We start from the raw sequence: 21,884 nt of genomic DNA, 5'->3' as shown, positions 1-21,884 counted from the left end.
ATTCTGACTTTATATCTCGCAATTCTGACTTTATAACACGCAATTGCGACTTTATTTCACGCAATTCTGACTTTATCTCGCAATTCTGACTTTATAACACGCAATTGCGACTTTATTTCACGCAATTCTGACTTTATATCTCGTAATTCTGACTTTATAACACGCAATTGCGATTTTATTTCACGCAATTCTGACTTTATATCTCGCAATTCTGACTTTATAACACGCAATTGCGACTTTATTTCACGCAATTCTGACTTTATCTCGCAATTCTGACTTTATAACACGCAATTGCGACTTTATTTCACGCAATTCTGACTTTATATCTCGCAATTCTGACTTTATAACACGCAATTGCGACTTTATTTCACGCAATTCTGACTTTATCTCGCAATTCTGACTTTATAACACGCAATTGCGACTTTATTTCACGCAATTCTGACTTTATATCTCGCAATTCTGACTTTATAACACGCAATTGCGATTTTATTTCACGCAATTCTGACTTTATATCTCGCAATTCTGACTTTATAACACGCAATTGCGACTTTATTTCACGCAATTCTGACTTTGTATCTCGCAATTCTGAGAAATAAAGTCAGAATTGCGAGATGTAAACTCGCAATTGTGAGATAAAAAGTCGCAATTATCTTTTTCTTTTTTTTCTTTTTTTTTGTGGCGGAAACAAGCTTCCATAAACATCTGACTGTGTTAAATAGGAATCCATTGTAATAAAGTTATTCTCATTATTATGCAATAGGCTATTGCTCTACCTGCTCTCCTCTCTCATCTCCATCTCCTTCTCTCGTTCTTCTTCTCTCAGTCTCTTTATCTTTACCTGTAAATCTCCCCTTCCTGAAGATGAGCTTAGATTGATACAGTCTTTGTAAAGTGATTATTATGTCGGTCGTTTAAAATTTCTATTGTAAAACAGCCGTTTAGTTTAGCCACGCACCTTATCTCGTGAAGCGTCGCGTTGGGATTCGCGCGCGGCCGCGGCTCGCGCTTCTGTGAACTTAAATCCCGCTTGCTTTGATCGGTCATCTCAAACATTTTGCCATTGCCGACGAGCGGTGTTTGAGTGCTGAAGCAGCTCAGATGATGAGGTCGGTTATCGTCGCGATATGCGAATCATTGCAGCAGGTAATATTAGGCAATTATTTCACAACGTTCATTATACACTCAGGAAAAATTACCGAGGTCCGGATCTCGGAGACCTCAATGGTCGGTACGGCCCTGACTCGTAGGCTATTTGGCCGCTTGAGTTTCTAGAGATATTTTATTATTCTGACCTTTTCAGCGCCGCCTTTGCGCCTATAGGCTATTATCCATGTTTTGTATCTCTTATTTTTTGTTCGCACATCTCTAACAAAGTGACTTTATTTTTTATTTTTTTGTGGGGCTGCGATAAAATAATAATTAAAAAAAATAGTGGGGCTGCGCTATGACTGGAGCCATAAGGAAAGCATTCAACCCAGTGCCATGACAACACCGGCCCTCCTGGCCAATAAAACAGACCGGCCCACCGGGAATTTTCCCGGTGCTCCCGATTAGCCAATCCGGGCCTGGGGGTCGGCGTGACTGGGACTCGTACTTTAACAAAAGTCATGCACAACGCGCATTCACCGTGGCAACCGCGACGGCACAAAACAGTTCAAAAATGAGAGCTCGGATCCACCGGTTTTCTTTCTCTGCGTCCAATATTTTCTTCAGTCTCTCTCTCTCGTTCCAACGCGCGGCTTATAGAGCTGGTAAGTCCCGCCCCTTCCGCTAACCCCGCTGGACCTCTAGGTTGAAAAATCGTCAATGCAAGTGAATGGGAGAAAATAATTATTTTCTGGTCCCGTTTGAATTGTGCCATGAATGTGAACACATGTTGTCTGTGAATTTTTTTATATAATTTTTCGTGTAAAGAATGCTACAATTTAGCGGGTAGAAGTTAGATATGGGTAGACTTTGTGTGAGAGCACTTTGTGGACTACAACTCTTCGCTGCTTTCGACGCGTTTGAAACGTCACCACCATTCGCACACGGACACTAGCTCACGGATCCCGCTAAACATGACTGTGTCTTTGGTGCACTTCACCGCATTCTTTCAGGGAGAGGACAAAATCGTTGAGGTTGGCGAAAACCAAGGGTAAGTCAACTTTATGGGGTGACGTCACATAGTCTTTCTCGTTATGTCTTTTCCACAACTGCTAGCCGAAGAATCATACCATATACTGTCAAACTCGTAACATGAAAAATTATATAAAAAATTCACAGACAACATAAGTTCACATTCATGGCACAATTCAAACGGGACCAGAAAATAATTATTTTCTCCCATTCACTTGCATTGACGATTTTTCAACCTAGAGGTCCACTTGGGGTTTTACGGATGGGCGGGACTTACCAGCTCTATAAGCGGTCTCTCCACGCCGATCACTGCAATAAGGCACAGGTGTTTGTCATTTGCACTTGACCTACTTGCGTCCCGCTCGTCTCGTTTTTAAACGTCTCGAGTTTAAAACAACAGTTCCCATCATTCCACACTCCTTCACATCGTCATCAAGCTATGCCGTTGTTGTTGTTTGGAATGTAGCGCCCTCTAGCGGCAAAAAATTATTGCATATTGTACCTTTAATTTGTATAAGTATTGTCAAAGGCACAGTTCACCCAAAATACACTATCGTTCGAAAGGAAATTAATAATTTTCTTCAGCATCGATGCATTTAATTGATCAAAAGTCACAGTAAAGGCTTACATTGTTTCAAAAAAAAATATTTGAAATAAATACCATTCATTTGGACATTATTCAAAGAATAATAAAAAAACAAACAAAAAAAAATCCACAAAATTATAAAGCTACATAATGTTTTCAACATTGATAATAAATGTTTCTTGAGCAGCAAATTAGAATGATTTCTGAAGGATCATGTGAAACTGAAGACTAAAGTAATGATGCTGAATATTCAGCTTTGCCATCACAGGAATTACATTTAAAAAATATAACAATAGAAAATGTTATTTTAAATTGTACTGATATTTCACTATATTACTGTTTTTACTGTATTTTTTTTATAAAATAAATGCAGCCTTGGTGAGAATAAGAGACAATTTGCCAAAAACAAATGTACCGACTTCAAACTTGTCATTACAGCCCCATGTCTTCTCCAAACCTGTATGACTGTAAGGAAGTCCACTGAAAGAGAGTTGCAGTAAGAACCCATGTGCAAGTTTAACAAATGTGAACAAAATATAAACAAAGACCTGACTTGAAACATGAAACAAACATGACACAAAACAACGTGACATATCCACCCCCTCAAAAAAGGGCAGCACCCGACGCCCTAACGAACCACCCAACAAAAATAAACACAAAACAATAAATAGTCCAGAAGGGTGGAGGAGTGGAGGCGGTCTAGGGGAAGGGATGGAGGGCCAGGCCCGTGAAGAGGAAGAGCACCTGGATTGTGGTCTAGACTGTGCAGCGGTGGCAGACTTGGACCATGGAGCTTAGGCGGCCCTGGGCCGTTGGGCAGAGGAGGGACTGGACTGTGGAGCAGTGGTGGACCTGGGCCGTTGGGCAGAGGAAGGACTGGACCGTGGAGCAGTGGTGGACCTGGGCCGTTTGGCAGAGGAGGGACTGGACCGTGGAGCAGTGGTGGACCTGGGCCGTTGGGCAGAGGAAGGACTGGACCGTGGAGCAGTGGTGGACCTGGGCCGTTTGGCAGAGGAGGGACTGGACCGTGGAGCAGTGGTGGACCTGGGCCGTTTGGCAGAGGAGGGACTGGACCGTGGAGCAGTGGTGGACCTGGGCCGTTGGGCAGAGGAAGGACTGGACCGTGGAGCAGTGGTGGACCTGGGCCGTTTGGCAGAGGAGGGACTGGACCGTGGAGCAGTGGTGGACCTGGGCCGTTTGGCAGAGGAGGGACTGGACCGTGGAGCAGTGGTGGACCTGGGCCGTTGGGCAGAGGAGGGACTGGACCATGGAGCAGAGGATCATGGTGCACTTGCGGACCTGGACCGTGGAGCGTTAGCGGACCTGGACCGTGGAGCAGAGGGCCGTGGAGCAGTGGTGGGCCTGGAACATAAATGGCCTACATAGCATGAGGCACAGTGAGTTCATGGGTGGCCTCTGTGGCCGTAGCACTTAACAGAAGGGCATGGTCAATGTATTCTGCCAGGGACCAGTCTATCTTTCCCCCAGGAAGCCGCAAACAAATCACATATTCTTCAATGGGGCGATTCCCCTGGCGCAAATGTAGCAAAATGACTGCTGGGTTCATTTTAGAGGTCTAGCTGTCTGTAAGAAAATCCACTGAAAGCAAGTTGTAGTAAGAACCCATGTGCAGTTTATTTAACATAACAAATAAAGGTCATAAACAAAAACCTGACTTGAAACTTGAAACGAACATGAACTAAACAAACTCACAAACAGGGGTTACAGGGAACAAAGCTAGACAAAGGAACAATGAAACATGAGGGCTATATATACACAAAGACTAATAAGCAATAAGAAACACCTGTAAAAAAAAAAAAGACAATAAATCACAAAACAGAAAAAAAAAACATGACATGAAACAACCAATCAGAACATGACATATTCACAAGGGGGGCACATGGCAGGATAACATGAGGAGCAAGGGAAGCACATGACTGTGACTAAACTTCAAAATAAACTACATGAAACATATAAACATGAAACAAAACCCAAAAAATGTGACAATGACAACTTTATATTTTATTGTAGTTTTGCATTCTTTTTAAACCTTGAAAGATCCCAGTCCCCATTCATTGTAATTGCACAGAAAAGTATGACCTCAAAAAATAAGCAGATCTTCAAAATTTCTTCGTTTTTTGTTTCATGAAAAAAGAAAGCCAAATTTTATCTTTATGAGTGAACTAATCCTTTAACCTCAGAATAATTAGCTATAATAATGTGATTTTTTTTTTTTTTTTTTGGCCCAGTCTGACAGATAGACAGTCTAACACTTTGTCAGAGATAAATCTGATGATGTGTTATCCTCAGCTGTCATTTTACCCTCTACATCAGCTGCCACTGAAGTCTGTATATGCAGAAACTGATGCAGTGCCAGCTTGACAAGCCACAGACACAGATGAAACATCCTTCAGTGACCAGGACACACACACAAATGCAAACAATTCAAGCTCACTCTGCGCCATTGAGATATTTGTGCTTTCAAAGCAAATGTCAAGAATTCAGATATCTGAAACCTGTTGTCAACTCAGAGTATAACCTCCATCTTTTAGCTCCATCTTTTATCTGCCTAGATTTACTCACTGTGTTGTCTTGGCAAGTGACCACATTAGCATGCCATGTTTCTCTAAAAGAAGAAACAAACATGGCGGACAGTGTGTCTTCATAAGAATGTAATTGGTGTAGTAAATGCAGCGAGGAAGTGGTCTGGTAACATAAGGGATCCCTTCTTATTGCCGCTGGGGTAATCGAAATGTGAAGAAGACTGTAATAATATGGATTGTGCCATGTGAGAGTTTGAATAGAGCCTCTGCAGGAGCCGGGGGAATTCATCGTGTGCGTCATAGCCAGCACAGAGGGGAAGAGATTGATTTTAAACTGGATTTTGCCTAGGCAGTCAAATGTGTGTCTCTCTCATTGTGGAGACAGGAAAGTTTGTTAAATTCTGCAGTCAGAAGGCATGCGGCCACTTCCTGCTGCCAAACACACTCCTCAGCTTTTATGCGATCAGTGCTAGGCTGGCTTTACAATAAGCTTCCCACCAAAACACAATAGCAGGGAACACGCATTTTATTGCTCAGCTTTTCAGTTTTTGGTAGACTGCATTGTCTCTGTATTGTAGACTAATTTATTTTGTTCAGATATTGGTTGTAGAACAGCTAGGACAATCAGTGAGCACTGCAATTGATTAAAAATGTATTCTATTCTATTCCTTAGTATTTATTCCCCAGGCTTATGCAATACACATGCACTTTCTCTGGCCATTATTTTGAAGTATTTGATATTTATAGCTGTTGCAATCAGACTACATCAGGGGGACAAATACATGGCGATAGTTCACCGTGAGAAGAAGGAATTGGTGCACATGGGAGCAATCACATGGGAGACAAAGTATAAGTGTTTTTTTTTTTTTCTTAGTGTTGATCTGTTTAAAGAACATAGAAAGCTGAGTCTTAATTAGTTTCAATCTAAAAGTTAAATGAGGCTCCCAGGTGGCTTTGCTAGTTTAAGTGTTTTCTGTATGAACTCCACAGTGGTGATGCTCTACTCACTCAGATGGTGGCCTGATTACTAATGCAGCTCTGTCCTGTCTGCAACCCTGTCATTTTTTTAAACCAAAGTAAAAAAAAATCTACAAGCTTAGCTGCTTTGTACAACTGCCTGATAATTATATATAGTGCTATATTTACTTTAGTCTCTCATAATTATGTCCAAAACATGCCTTCCCCAGAGAGGATGTTGTGCAGACTTGTGGTTAAGCATCTGAGCTGTTAACCAAAATATTGTACGTTTAAACCCAAGAAGAGACAGTCCATTAACCACTGCCATTGTGCCCTTGAGCAAAGCATTTAACCCCAGGCTGCTCCAGGAGGACTGTCCCTGTAATAAGTGTACTGTAAATTGTCTTGGACAAAAGCAAAAGTTTCACGTGTCCCTGACTCAAGTGTAAAGATCTCTGCGGATAAAAAATATGCACAACTCTTTCTCACTACTTGTCAATTTGACCATGTTAAAAACATCTGATCAAGTGACAGTGTTAAATACAGGTGTATATGTATGGAGTTAATATTGTGCCTTAATTAAACAAACAAATCCAGCATTTTGCAAACAAACTCGATCTGCTTTGCTACGGAAAACTCGACTCGCAAACAAACTCGATCTGCTTTGCAAAGGAAAACTCGACTCGCAAACAAACAGAAAGCAACGTGCAAGTACAAAGGTCAATTTGAGCGAAAATGCAGTGGAGTAACACATATGCATTGTCTTTTGCAAATATAAATAAATGAGCCTAGATCATATTTCGCAAATAAATACAAATCATCCTACAAATTGCATGTAACCTTTGAACAAATACCAAATCTAGTGCATACAAATGCATATCTGTCTGTTATGATTGTGAGACACTTGGCTTTTTATGAGATCTCTCTGCTCGATTTTCTCACAAATATGTCCAGGCAGATTTTCTCACAAATGCAGTTGAGCAACTTCCTCTTCTAAAACAGTAGATGGCGCTAAGATAGGGGATTAATTTAGCGCTAGTCCCGGGAGAAGAACTGATTTAAAACTTGCCTTTGCCTACAGCTGAGGAAAATGACCGGTGAACAGGTGTGTTTCTATAATTAACCTTTTTAAGGTTTTCTTTTGCAAAATGTTTATGCAAAATGTTCCTCTCTCAAGGATAGGGGAATCTTTAAGCTGAAAGCTCTGCCATCATATGTTGCTTTTTTACATTTTTGTAAAAATGTTACATTTACTGAACGAGTCTATGGGCCCTATCTTGCACCCAGCACAACTGACTTGTACACCGACACATGTATCATTCCTATTTTGCACCCGACGCAAAGTGGACTTTTCCCTCCACAGACGCATGTCAGTAAATTAGGGAATGACCTTGCGCTCCCGGGGGCGGTTCAGCGAAAAGAGGAGGTATGTTCTGGCGCAAACGTTACCTGGTGCTATTTTGCAGTTCCAGAAAACAATTCCACCACAGACCAGGAAAAACCTAGTCTAAAGTCAGTGGCGCGTTATTCAGATGCTATTTTAAGGGTGCATGCTTGGCCATAATGTAGCGTGTGCACAACGCACATACACTTTGCTTCTCTCATGTCTCATCTACACAGACGTAGCAGTTGCCATTTTTGCAAACCATACATAATTACAAGGAAAAATATTCCACACGAGGGAAATCATTGTGGTGTCCATGAAGATGTGAAAAAATAGGCTTAAATCTAGCTTACACATTTACCCAAATTATTATACGTCTGTTTAACCAAAGCTTATTTGGGTGGGTTTCTCCCATCCCCATACAATGTCACTCCTCTGTCTTTTACGGCCCTGACGAGAATGTCGGTCTCCTCGGCTGTGAACCGCTCCTGGCGTGCGCCTGGCAAATCCGCCGTTATAATAGCAATCTGCCATGGAACAAGCTCACCTGCTTTTAAAGGTAATGTGAGATCTGATTGGTTTATTTCACGTTACACCCAAACATAAAGTAATGTAGCTACTTCAGACCAACCCATTTTAGATTTGCGTTGGGCGCAAGAGTCATTTATCCCGCCAGTATAATAGCAACAGCGCCTGAGATCCACCCAAAATATTTATTTATTTATTTATTTAGTTAGTTGGCGTTCAGTCAGCTTAACTGTTAATGTAATAAAATAATTAATGAACAAAACAAACAATATACAATTGTTTCTTAACATATGCAGTGCCCAAATTATTATTTTGGACAGACAAATGAAACCCTCCTTTCAATTAAATGAAATGTTCTCATTAATTAATGGAGACCGAAAGAAATAGATTCGTCTAGTGTAGACATAATCACTAATTTAGTCATTTCGCATGCGTCCGGTGTAGAATAAAAAAAAAAAAGCAACATATGATGGCAGCTTTCAGCTTATAGATTCCCCTATCCTTGAGAGAGTGAAGTGCTACTAAGTGCTAATGTGGATTTCTGTCTAGATATGTAATAAACATTTTGCAAAAGAAAACCTTTAAAAGGTTAATTATAGATAAAGTAAGACAGAAACACATTTTCCTCAGCTGTAGGCAAAGGCAAGTTTCAAATCAGTGTTTCTCCCGGGAGACTTAATATATATTTTATTTATATTTATTTATACTTTAATAAAAGTTAATACAATTAAATTATAGTTAAATAAATTGATCAATTTGAATGTTATAAGCCTTCATTTTAACACTCATAGTCCCTACCTGGTATACAATTCAATGTGTCTGGCTAACCATTTGGGATTGGATTACACCCGACAAATTTTAATACCAGGTTGAAAACAGGATATTTGTTTGGGTGAGGTAATATTCTTCAACTGAGAAATGAATAAAGGGGTGAATGAGAATATGAACACAGTAATGCAGGTCCTACTCCAGTCAACGCCTCCTGACTGTGTCTAAGAGCAGGACCTTCTCCCCCAGTCCAAATTAAATAATAATCTTGACTGCCTTTAAATAGAATTGTCTTCCTCCTCGCTCTGGAAAACAGGAACCCCTGTGCAATTAAGTCGGCACAGATTGGCGGTGGTCTTTACGAGGCATCAGAAATCTCCAGCCAACTGCAATTTTCACCAGAGGTTTGGCACTCCCTTGATGGCTCCCAGAGTGGCTCTCATGGGAAAGCCCTACTATTCATTGTAATTAAGAAATATCTCCACTGCCGGCAGCAAAAGGCTCTATCGTTCATGCTTCAGCAGACTATACCTACTGTACAGTAATCCCAGCTAGAGCCTGATCTGCACAAGCAGACAGGTGTCCAAAATATGCTTTAGACACACTGCAGCTAAATACGATGGTGACTCCTCTTCTGAGTGCTTAATCCTGTTTTGTTTACACAGATATTGGTTTTACATGCAGTGAAAATCATGTGAAGCTCACATATCCAATATACTGTTATGCCAGGGACACACTTAACGACTAGATGAAACATTCTAAGACTGAACTGAACACACTTACAGACTGTTTCCAATGACTGGAGCAGATTTTAAACACCGACTGTCTGTGACTCGGCGCGTTTGGGCATGATCAGTCGTAAGTATCAAATTACATTCATAATCAGCCTTAGTGTCCCCGGCTTAACTATACTAAATGAGGGCTACAAAGATAACAACTATCATTTTGCTCCTTTTTTTTTTTTTTTTGATTTATAAACTTGAAGTAACAATGACATAGTGTGTGATGTACGTAGTCATGAAATCAGAGACTTGAAATTCTGATCACTCTGAGTACTAAATTTCTTTCTGTTCACACTGACCTTTGAGCTGAATTTACTCTCCAAAAACTCAGGGTTGTGACAAAATTGATTGGGTAACCCATAAATTATGTTCCAGAGAGCATGTTTATTTAAAACAAAAGGCACTTCTGTAATTGACAGTTTAGTAATAAGTGTTTGTAGTTGTAACATTTCTTTCGTTAAAAATATCTGACTTAAAATGGATTAAACTCTTGTTATCTACACTGCCTTTCGAAAGTTTGGGGTCAGCACAATGTTTTTTTTATTATAAAGAAGTCTCTTTTGCTCACCAAGGCTGCATTTATTTGATACAGTAAAAACATAAATACTATTACAATTTAAAGTAACCATTTTCTATTCTATTCTATTTGAATGTAATTTTTTCATGTGATGGCAAAGCTGAATTTTCAGCATTCATTGTCACATGATTCTTCTAAAACCATAAGAATATGATGATTTGATGCTCAAGAAACTTTTCTTATTATTATCAATGTTAAAACAGTTGTGCTGCCTAATTTTTTTTTATTCTTTGAATAGAAAGAAAATTGTAATAACAATGAAAAAAAAAATGTAATGCATTCTTGTACAATTTTCTTCTTCTTCTTCTTCTTCTTTTAAACTGACTTCAAAATACTGACCCCAAACTTTTGAATGGTACTGTTTTTTTTGCTCAGTCATTGCAATTTCAAGAGTGACTGCTGTATTTTTTAATGCACAAAACTGCATTTCTTACTGCTTTGAATGTTCATTGCAACACATGCCATATATCTCCCCATACATGGATGAATCTAGAAAATGCATCAGTCAGCTAAGTGTGAAATGGTCCTGACATCATGATTCAGATATTTTGCTTTAAGTTGAGCTTTGATTAATATGCTCTATTCATCAGCAACACCACCGAGGGAGGAGGAACATACATCAAAAAGTGCTGCAAAGGCTTCTGCATCGACATACTCAAGAAAATTGCTCGGAATGTGAAGTTCACCTATGACCTTTATCTAGTGACCAACGGGAAGCACGGGAAGAAGATCAACAATGTGTGGAACGGCATGGTGGGAGAGGTGAGAAGTTTTAAATAGCCAAATCTGCTTTTCCATTTACAGAGCTAAACAAAGGTTAGACTGAATAAAGTTTTGTTCACAGAAGCGGAGTGAGCTTCTCTCTCTTTCTCTCCACTGGAAGTAATCACTCAAAGCCTGATAGCAATCAAATGTGAAATTGGGGAAAGGAGCTAGATATTTGTTCAATTTGGATCCAGAAGGAGTGAAATGCTGTTGAAACTCAAGTTTCATTTGGTTGCAAAAATAAATTGAAATATCCCAGGTGTTCTGTATATAAACCAAGCAGATTTTGTCCAAACCTTTGTGTTGTCTTGTCTTCTACCACAGGTGTTGACCAAAAAAGCAGTCATGGCCGTGGGCTCCCTGACAATCAATGAGGAGCGCTCAGAGGTCATCGATTTCTCCGTCCCCTTCGTGGAAACGGGGATTAGTGTGATGGTATCCCGTAGCAACGGAACTGTCTCTCCATCAGCGTTTTTAGGTAACTATCTGCAGGGCACAGCAGCTGTTTTCCTGATGATCGTGAGAGGCGCATCTTATTTCCACCTGTCAAAATATTGAGGTCTTCTCACCAATCAAAGCACAGGTCCAACAGGCCAATAGAGTCTCCCACAAATCTGCTGAAGTGGACCGCTTTTAGATTCATAGCACCCTGAGTGCTTCTTTATGCTTGATGGCACTAGATCAGCAAGCCATTATTTAATTAGCATAAGGCCAATAATTATAGGGTCTGAGAAACCTCCTCAATGGACACTTGCCAGGTTTCCATTTACTTCCCATGGTAAAACTCTTTAATCTCTTCAGCTTGTCTATAGTCACATACCATGCAGAATGCCTGCATGATAGTCGCTGACTGTGTCATTTTTTCCCCTGATCTACCTGTCTCTTGCTCCTCCTTCTCCTCCCTCGCTGCAGAGCCCTTCAGTGCGTCTGTGTGGGTGATGATGTTTGTGATGCTGCTGCTGGTGACTGCAATGGCTGTCTTCATGTTTGAGTACATCAGTCCCTTGGGCTTCAACAGGAACCTTGCTCAGGGCAAAGGTACGTAACTAGCACCCTCAGCTACTCTCTCCCCCTGCGGTTCCCCTGCAATGCAGTTGGTCTTCCAGTTTCAGGCACACTCGTAAACCCTTGCCCTGCTCTGATAGAGCCTGTCTCATAATCTGTACCACAACCCTTTGGTTATTTTGCAAAATATAAAGGCTTAATTTATGCTTAATTTCACTGTTTTCAGTGCTGAGTGGTTTCAGGCTCCGAGGTTTCAATTCATTTTCATTTGATTCAAGTGGATCAGATTTAATTCATGTAGTCTCATTTGGAGGGCTTTTGTTATGAGGCACTAAAAAGCATTTCTTCTCTTGTTAGATGACTCATTTAAAGCTTAGATTTTTCCGTTTTCAAAAGGGAAACATGTCAAAGAATTCTAAAGATAAATCAACTGTCTAGTTCTACACCCACCTTACAAACGAACCGTTTCCAGCTTCACTTCTGTGTGTTTACCCCAATGTTCCACTGTTAACTCTTGCATGCAGTTCTGCTTATATGAAAACAATGAACTATTCAAGAATATAATGATTAACAGCTGAGCAGTAGGGTGTTGTATGTTGTCATTAATATGTGCAATAACTCTAATGACCATGCAGAGGGGAAACTATATTATTTCCAAAATTAAAGCATTGAAAAAGGCACTTTGCAACACATTTGTCACAAATGAAGGATGCTAATGAAAACATGTCTTCCGCAGACCCCCACGGACCGTCTTTCACCATGGGGAAAGCAGTGTGGCTGTTGTGGGGCCTGGTATTTAACAACTCTGTGCCGGTGCAAAACCCCAAAGGCACCACCAGTAAATTCATAGTGTCCGTCTGGGCCTTCTTTGCTGTCATCTTCCTGGCCAGCTACACTGCTAACCTGGCTGCCTTCATGATCCAGGAGGAATTTGTGGACCAAGTGACAGGTCTAAGCGACAATAAGGTAAAATGATTTATATATCCATACCACCATTCAAAAGTTTTTTAAAGAAATGAACACTTACTTTATAAGTGACAGTAAAGCCTTTTGCAAAAGATTTCTATTTCAAATAAATGCTGTTGTTTCTTCGCATCAAATAATCTTGAAGAAAATGTATCACGGTTTCCACAAAAAAAATAATTAAGCAGCACAACTGTTTTCAACATTGATAATAATAATTGTTGATAATTGATCATAATAATAAATGTCACAATATTAGACTAATTTCTGAAGGATCATGTGACATGAAGACTGGGGTAATGATGCTGAAAATTCAGATTTGACATTGCAGGAATAAATTACATTTTAAAATATAGTAAAGTAGTTATTTAGCATTGAGCATAAGAGACAATATATATATATATATAACCATTTCATATTATTCACATTCTTAATGCCTTTTAAGTCATGTAAGGATATTAATTTGATAGGTCTTGTGGCAAGGGTGTGTGTCCCCCAAAGAGTCACAGTCAGTGGTTTCGATCCTGTAATAGTGCAACAAAGTACTTTGACCTTTGGTAAGACATTGCAGTCTCTGCTGGGTATTTACTGCAGTCTAGAGTGTTTTCTTTGCAGACTTGAAGTTATGTTGACCGCTGGATGTTTTGTTCATAAGGCTCGTATCCAAGACTAACGAGTGTCTCTCCTTTACATGAAAACAAAGATTTCAGAACTGATTAGTATCAGAGCAGAGAATCCTGTCAGAGCTGGAAAGTTGGTTGAGGTGTTTTTGTGTGTGTGTGTGTGTGTGTGTGGTGGTGGAGCTAGTGAAAAATTTGGCAAAACAAGTATAAATCTAAAATATACTGTCTGAAAATAAAACAAAGCCCAAAGCTCTTTGACATAGATTGTGAACTCTCTTATATAGTAGTAAGCTCGATTAAAGTAGAATCATTTGTCTTGTTCAGCTGTCATGGGACTTTTAGTTGGTGTTTTACTGCAAGCTCCGCATTTGTGAATGGTGTAGAGTGTTGTGATGCAAAATTTCATCTACAGAACACAGAGCATTATGCCTTTGTACAACAGACAGTAGTGTATGGATGAGTGTGTATTTTTCCTGATTCCCAAAAACAGATATTTTTTGTCCATTCAGAAAATGTGTTAAGTGTTGCCATAGCTGCCTATTGAAAATAAATAACCATACTGAGTCAAGTACAGGGAGAGCAGCAGGTGTAGACTGGCTCGAGAAGGGCTCCTCAGCTACTTGTTCCAGACAAAAAGGGCATTCATTTGGGTTGTAATAGAGAATTAATGGTATAATAAGACAGGCAATGTCAGTTCTCTAAAAAGTAGGTCAAGAGGAGAGGTGAAGCCACGTATGGGCCTGCAGGAAGAAGACATGAAGAGTCACTCATGACACAGTTTGCTCATGAAGACACACATTAAAGTGGCATAACTCTGGTCAAATGGTCAACAAACAAACACATTCAAACACTACTGTATATTATCGCTGCTGTATGTAGGTTTTAAAAGTACTAGAGAATGAAAAGTCCTTTGTGAACTTTAAAAGGTTTGGCTTGTAAAACAAATGTTTTGTTCTTATTGGAAGCAGTATTTTTTTGGAGTGTAAGTGATAAAACTCAATGTTTTGTAAACATAAAATAAAAGCATTTTATTTCCTGTTGTTCTTTTATCGAATGTTTATTTTGTTTTTTAACTTGTAGTTTCAGAGCCCCTACTCCTACTCCCCTCCTTTCCGCTTTGGAACGGTCCCAAACGGCAGTACAGAGAGAAACATCCGAAAGAATTACCCCGACATGCACCAGTACATGGTGAAGTACCATCAGACCGGGGTGAATGATGCACTAGTCAGCTTGAAGACCGGGTATGTATATTACACCCTCACTGGTTGTCTTGTCAGTCTGAGCAGAATGGTTGAAATAGTGAGTGAGTCATTGTCTTACATGCTGACCGTGCTTCCTTAAACTGGCAGTGGCAGGGCTATTATTAATGGGATTAGTTTGCCCAAAAATGAAGATTTTGTGGAACACAAAAGGTACATTTTCCTGGCCACTATCAAGGCTGTCGAGTTACAAAATGTCTTTAAAACTCATACAATAGCTTTTTTGTGTGAAAAACACAGTTATTTTAGCATTACTTATATTTGGTATTTATAAATATTTTGTATTAGCTTTTATTTGTATATATTCATTTCTATTAAGCATTATTTTATTTTTATTTCGGTTTTAGTAGTTTTAGTACTGCAACTTGAATTTGTTTCAGTTTTTTTAACTTTAATGTTTTCATATAATATTTAAATTTATTTTATTGCAGCTTTATTTTAGTTAACAAAAACAATTGTTCATATTAAATTATAAACTATTATATATCAATATTATAAACTCATATTAAAATTATAAACCACTCCCCATCATGGCCACAGCTGAATTAAAGCAGCATCTTGGGTCAGAGAACAAAAGAAACATTAAAAAAAGAGCAAAAATTAACAAAATTAACTCTTCTGTTTAATAAATAAAAAAAATAAAATAAAAAGTCAATGATGATCCAATGATGGCCCTAGTTCATTTTTTCTGACAATTTTACTGGTTACTAAGACAATTCAGTTTAATGTAATTCATGAATTACAAGCAATACTGCCTTCTGAATATTAGGGGGAACAGTGAAAGAGAAGAGCAGTAGATCAGCAGCAAGGGCTATTAAACAGCTTTCATTATCTCTCTAAATGGCAGCAAAACTGTGCTGTTGTATAGGCTTATTTGTGGATGGGTACAGCAAATGCACAATAATAAATTGCCTTGCAGTATATTAATAAAGTGTCAATGATTTTCTTTGGTTGTACACAGCATCATTTCTTGCAGCTCAGCATATCACTACACATACTGTAGATCCAGCCAGCACCGTTACAAAAGAATCATTGAGCAAATCTACTGGATGTCAGCATGATCCCTGAGTTACATTTGACATTCTTGAAATGTCAGACAACCAGACTAATGAGTCTTAGACAAAGGCTTTTCCAACAGAGAGATCGAGTTTGACAAGCAGCCCACCATGGCTCCAAATGTCAGTTTGTAGGTGGGGTCGAAAGTCGGGTGCACACAGTGTGAATTTTTTCACGTTTTAGTATTATTCGTAGTAGATTTATGTCATGAGCTGATCATATAATAGCTTTGAATGAAGAAGCACAAACTTGCTTGTTTAGAACTAATGTTTTATTTATCTAGGGATTAGCATGATAAGAATTATTATTATTATTATTATTATTTTTATTTTTTTTGACTGTGATGTTCAGTTGAGTTTATAATAATAAATTATAATACAGTCTGTTCCCAGTTTTATTATTGTTAATCCAAATAAAAAATAATAATAATTAATTGAAATAAAGCGAAAATAAAATAAAATAAAATAGACACTTTATTAATATACTGCAAGACAATTTATTATTGTGCATTTGCTGTACCCATCCACAAATAAGCCTACACAACAGCACAATAAAAGCACATCATCCAAAAAAAATAAAAAAATATTTGAAATAAAGCGAAAATAAAATTCCATCGTCAAAGACTGAAAAATTGGGTCTCACTTGAGAGACCTAATCACCTTTGAAAACAGCCAGTGGAATTTGCATGCCAAGCCACTCCCCTGTACATACGGGTATATGGCACGCATCCACTCATTCAGGTTTATGTTGAGGAGCAGAGACAAGGGATCCCGGCCATTCAGCAGGGTGGTTCAGGGTTGTGGCAGGAGTGACATAATGTCTCTGTTTCCTCCATCAGGAAGATGTTCCATATATGTTAGTCACATTCGAAGGGGGAATCACAGCATATGGGGCATCTAGCCCAGTATAAAGGCTGACAGGCCAGATGCCTCTACCGTGTCAGACTGTCGAAGGATGCTCGCAGGAAACTCAATCCAGAGCTTCCCGAATTGGGAACTCATCTGAAGAGCAAAGAATGCGCTCGTATCGCCCCTTAGAGGGGAATGGCGCTTCAAACGAGACACAGAGTCAGCCTTCTTGCACATGCACCTGTTTGTACCCAACACATGGGAAGAACCCTGCTCCACACGGAAATTGTAGAATCTCGCAAAGGTATTAGGTGTCGCTCAGCCCACAGCTCTGCAGATGCCTGCCAAAGAGGCGCCTTGCGCCAACACCCAGAAGGAGGCAGCACTCCGAGTGGAGTGAGCACCCACTCCTTACTCCCTCTTGATGGAAGGGAGCTTGCTCAAAGGGAGCTCTCTGAAGACCAGAAAGGATCATATAGAGTTCCCAGGAGGGGATGAGGCATGGCCTGGGAGGATTTAGCTTCCTGGCACCTCTCAGGAACCTGATGGTCATGTTTACTTTCCCAGTGACCTACCGTCAACTGCAATGTGATGTGCCGCGAGAGCTAATCAGGCATTTCCAGGGGTAGAGGGTTTAGTTGCAGCCTGAGGGACGTCTTTGGTCGTGCCGGAGCAGGTGTAGAAGCCACAGGGGGATGCCTTCTGTGACGAGCAGGCTGGGAACCAGCCCGTGGCGACCTTATGGCGGTGGTATCACGACTGGGGCAGGATGTACTTAATGGCCTCAGTCTGCTTTTGGACAAAGTCCTCGACAGTGTCTTATACCCTCTTGGGACCTCGCAGTGGTTTTATCTGCCCTGCAGAGAGCTCCCTTTGAGCCATTGCGATCACTTAAGCTTAAAGTCCTGTCTATGAAGACAGCGCTCCTAGTTGCTTTGGCCTTTATCAAGAGGGTAGGGGACCTGCAGGCATTTTCGGTTGACGAAGCGTGCCTAGAATTCAGGCCGGCTAACTCTCATGTGATCTTGAGACCCCGGCCTGGATACGTGCCCAAGGTTCCCACTACTCCTTTCCGGGATCAGGTACTTACGTAGACAGAACGCAGTGTTTCAGGACCTCAGACCAGCTCTTTGTCTGTTTTGGTGGGAAGCTGAAGGGAAGGGCTCTCTCCAAGCAAAGGTTGTCTCACTGGATAGTGGACGCCATTGTCTTGGCTTACCAGATGCAGGGTCGACCATGCCCCCTAGGGGTAAAAGCACACTCCACCCGGAGTGTGGCTTCCTCCTGGGCTTTACCAGTGAACCAATATCGTCCTTGAATCGAATCGACAACCATGAATCGCGAATCGAATCGAATCGTTGTTAAAACGAATCGTTACACCCCTACTAGCCAGTAAGTAGGACCTGCTCAGTGTCATTGCTTGCTGCGCCATTCCACTCCACGGACTGGATACGTGCGCTAATTCACTCAGATGAGTTCTCCTTAGACCCTTAGTTCCTCCTGCACTGTCAATGCCGTCACCACGTGCTTCCATGTGCATGGTTCCCCGCTTGGGCAACCCCCACAGTAAGTCTCCACCGAGCTCATGTCTTTTCCTCGGCAAGACCTCTTGCCATCTCAACCCTGCGGGCTGGATACCTCTGAGTTTTTCCATATGCATCCCGTATTTTGCGCTATGCAAATTCTGCAGACCCATGGCATTGGTTTGCCATTGGCTCGTTTTCTAGAACTCGAAGGTGAGAGACTTCTAAGCGAAACCTCCATTTCGTCAGGCACTGACGTAATGTCTCCGTTCCCTCCTCAGGGAACGAGGGTTACATACGTAACCGAGACGTTCTTCATCTCCCTTTCTCTATTTGCGTGTGCTGTTTTAATTTTTTTAATGCCAAAGGACCCCCATATATGATGACACCATTCCTAAAAAGGCAGTTAAGTATTCTGTGAGAAAAAATTTGCAATATTTAAAAGATAGCATGTTGTTTCCAAAACAAAATAATTGGCTTTTGCTTGTCTTTGTACTACAAAAAGGATCTGGACTAAAATATTTATATATTTACAGTTAATATATAAGTTAATACATATCTTTTTCTACCCAGTGTGAGACTATTATATTTTCAATTCAAATTTACTGCACATTTCACAACAAATATTATTCCAAAGGAGCATTACAGAGAATTGTTCCTCACAAGCCCCAGTGAACAAGCAACAATGGCAAGGCAGAAGATGCAGGCTTATATAAACAAACAATTCTGGAAAGTATGCAGCCTTGTTTTTTATTTCTTACTGTTGAAATGCATTTAGTATTTTTTTTCTCTGAAAATGTATTCTCCTTACAGACACCAATTACACCTTACAGACAACCCCTGGCATAAAATAAAATAAATAAATTAAGCCTAAATCAATCAAATAGCTTTTATTGCTCTATTTCTCCCCATTGCTTGTGATGTGATTGCACCCAGTGCTGTCTCTCACCTTAAACTTGTGACTCTGTGTCTACATCATAACAAGTTAAAATGTGTTATGATTCATGACAGTGGTGTTAAGGCATGAGAATGACTCAGAACATTTAACCTCTCTATTTGCCATCTGAATAGTGTCTGTGCTCTTTCCTTTCACCAGCAAACTTGATGCCTTCATATATGACGCAGCTGTGCTGAACTACATGGCCGGTAGGGATGAGGGCTGTAAACTAGTGACCATTGGCAGTGGCTACATCTTTGCTACCACTGGCTATGGCATTGCCCTGCAGAAAGGGTCGCTTTGGAAGCGCCCGGTGGATCTGGCCATTCTCGCTATTATTGGAGATGGTAAGTGCACGCAAGCCTGGCAGCAGTCCAGAATACTGTGCATGTTTGAATGGGCAGCTTGAAAGCCCTATAAACCCACTGAGTTCACTGTTGTTCAAGTACTATTGACCTTTCCATGGAATCCCAAACATAGAACTGTAAGGATGTAAATTCTTATTAAATACGTATATTCAAAGACATATATAGGTAGTGAATCACTCCTTTTTAGGTTATGGCCTTGGAGGTCCATGCGTGCACTATGAGTGGCCATAATAATTTGTAAAATAATTAATTTAATAATATTTTAATTATTAAAAAATGATTATAATTCAGTGGATATTAAAAAAAATATATATATATATATATATTTAATTATTACATTTAATAATTTAAACTTATTTATTAAATAATAAATTCTGTTCATTCAAAATTAATTTGTGGATTCAGTGTGTAACTATATTTATGATGTTTCTGTTTTAGTTGCAAAAACTATTGATTACGATCATAGTGCAAAAAAATAAGAAAAAAAGGTGAAAAACAGGACATCCATACTTTTTTATACATTTTCACCCCCCAGAAAACATCGGCACATTTTGTGTCACCTACTCATGTTCATGTGCGTGGTTTTATAACATCTTGGAATATATGTATGTGTGGTGCTGCACTACATGCATGTTGAAAATATATCTGTTCCTCATTTGAAAGTCACTTTGGATAAAAGTGTCTGCTAAATTAATACATGTAAATGTCTGCCCTAAGGAGTTTTTATGCAGTGTAGTAAAGCCAGAATTTGCAGTGTAGTAAAGCCAGAATTAGAATGTGTTGTTTTCATGCCGCAATGTCCATCTGTTACATTTTTTAGCCTTCTTTTAGTTCAGATTTCTTCCTACATAGACATTTGCAGTATGTCTCTCATACTATATGCTGTTTCACAGTAGTGCTATATGGAGAGTAAAGAGAAAAAAGTCTCAGATGGTGCTAACATATGGCTGAAGCTTGAGCATATCATTTTATTGATCCTCACTTTGACATGTTTTTGCATGGGGAGTTCTGGAAAAGGAGGATATGTCTGTGAACGGTACCAGTGTGGCCCACTGAAGTGTACATGAAATGGGAGACAGAGCTGATTGATGATGTGGGCTTGGGCATGTGCATATCTCCACAGGTGAGATGGAGGAGTTGGAGGCTCAGTGGCTGACTGGGATCTGCCACAATGAAAAGAATGAGGTGATGAGCAGCCAGTTGGATGTGGACAACATGGCTGGAGTGTTTTACATGCTGGCAACCGCAATGGGTCTCAGCCTCATTACCTTTGTCTGGGAGCACCTGTTCTACTGGAGACTCAGATACTGCTTTACTGGCGTCTGCTCAGGCACACCCGGCCTGCTCTTCTCCATCAGCAGGGTAAGGCTTCTATTCTCTCTTTGAGGTCAATACAAAATCGTAATGTTATCTTGAATAAGACATTATATTTAATAAAATATAATAATAATGATAATAATAATAATAATTAATAATAGTAAATAAATAATTCTAATTAATATTATTGATGGGCAGAGTCATACTTGTACAGTATATTTTAGCTATTCCTAGTAAATTTTAATGTGGGAGGGACAATAAAAAACCTTTTCACAAATTATTTTGAGATCAAGCTATAATTACTGCAGTAGACCCCCTAGGGGTTGCGAACCAGCTGCTGAAGACCCTGGTTTTGGTGTTATATTGGATCACCCTCACAGTTATTGATTTTAATATCATGCCACAGAAGATGTCCTCTGCCTGAGTTTTCCTGTCTTGACTGTAGAGACAGCCAATGGACAGCCAATATCACTCAACCTAACTTGTGACAGTGTCAGCAGTAATCCAGTTGGCATTTGAGCTCAGTATTTACCCTGACATGGCCAGTGTTTGAAAGAAAAAGTTTGTCAGAAATTTTATTTTCGACCACTGGTGCCATGGCCACAGAGCTTAAAATGACAACACAGCAGTCTGTTTTGACAGCTTGATTTCTAGCACCACCAAAAGTTTAGAATGTCTTTGTTTAGTTTAGATCCCTGATGGGTTTGTGTACATGCTATCAGTGTGAGAATATGGTGCCTCTGATTAACATCTTTAAGGTAATGAAATGTTGGTGTTGACGGACCCATGCATAACTGATAGAATGTTTACTGGTGAAAAGAGATTCATAGAGCTAGAGAGAGGACATGATCATTTTTCAAAATAAACCCACTAGCAATTCGTTTTCAAATTTGAAGGCATCTTTGTCACCGCCTTAATCTATGCCCTAAATAAAAAACTTCATAGTGCTCTTTGATCTCACTGATTGGTACATTTGC

General features: G+C 39.9%; 1 protein-coding gene across 1 annotated transcript in view; it reads left to right on the top strand.

The window, feature by feature from the left end:
* grin2aa (glutamate receptor, ionotropic, N-methyl D-aspartate 2A, a) overlaps positions 1-21,884 on the top strand; it is a 156,434-nt gene that overhangs the window by 130,944 nt on the left and 3,606 nt on the right. Inside the window, exons 6-12 of the mRNA XM_084401231.1 lie at positions 10,834-11,005; positions 11,333-11,486; positions 11,921-12,046; positions 12,750-12,979; positions 14,680-14,840; positions 19,382-19,569; positions 20,714-20,952. Of these exons, the coding sequence (XP_084257357.1) occupies positions 10,834-11,005; positions 11,333-11,486; positions 11,921-12,046; positions 12,750-12,979; positions 14,680-14,840; positions 19,382-19,569; positions 20,714-20,952 (1,270 nt within the window). The remainder of the gene's footprint in view (positions 1-10,833; positions 11,006-11,332; positions 11,487-11,920; positions 12,047-12,749; positions 12,980-14,679; positions 14,841-19,381; positions 19,570-20,713; positions 20,953-21,884) is intronic.

The sequence above is a fragment of the Rutilus rutilus genome (genome assembly GCF_951802725.1).
Source record: "Rutilus rutilus genome assembly, chromosome: 1".
Lineage (NCBI taxonomy): Eukaryota > Metazoa > Chordata > Actinopteri > Cypriniformes > Leuciscidae > Rutilus > Rutilus rutilus.
The sequence above is the reverse complement of the archived record's forward strand: the minus strand, read 5'-3'. Positions and strand labels throughout refer to the sequence as shown.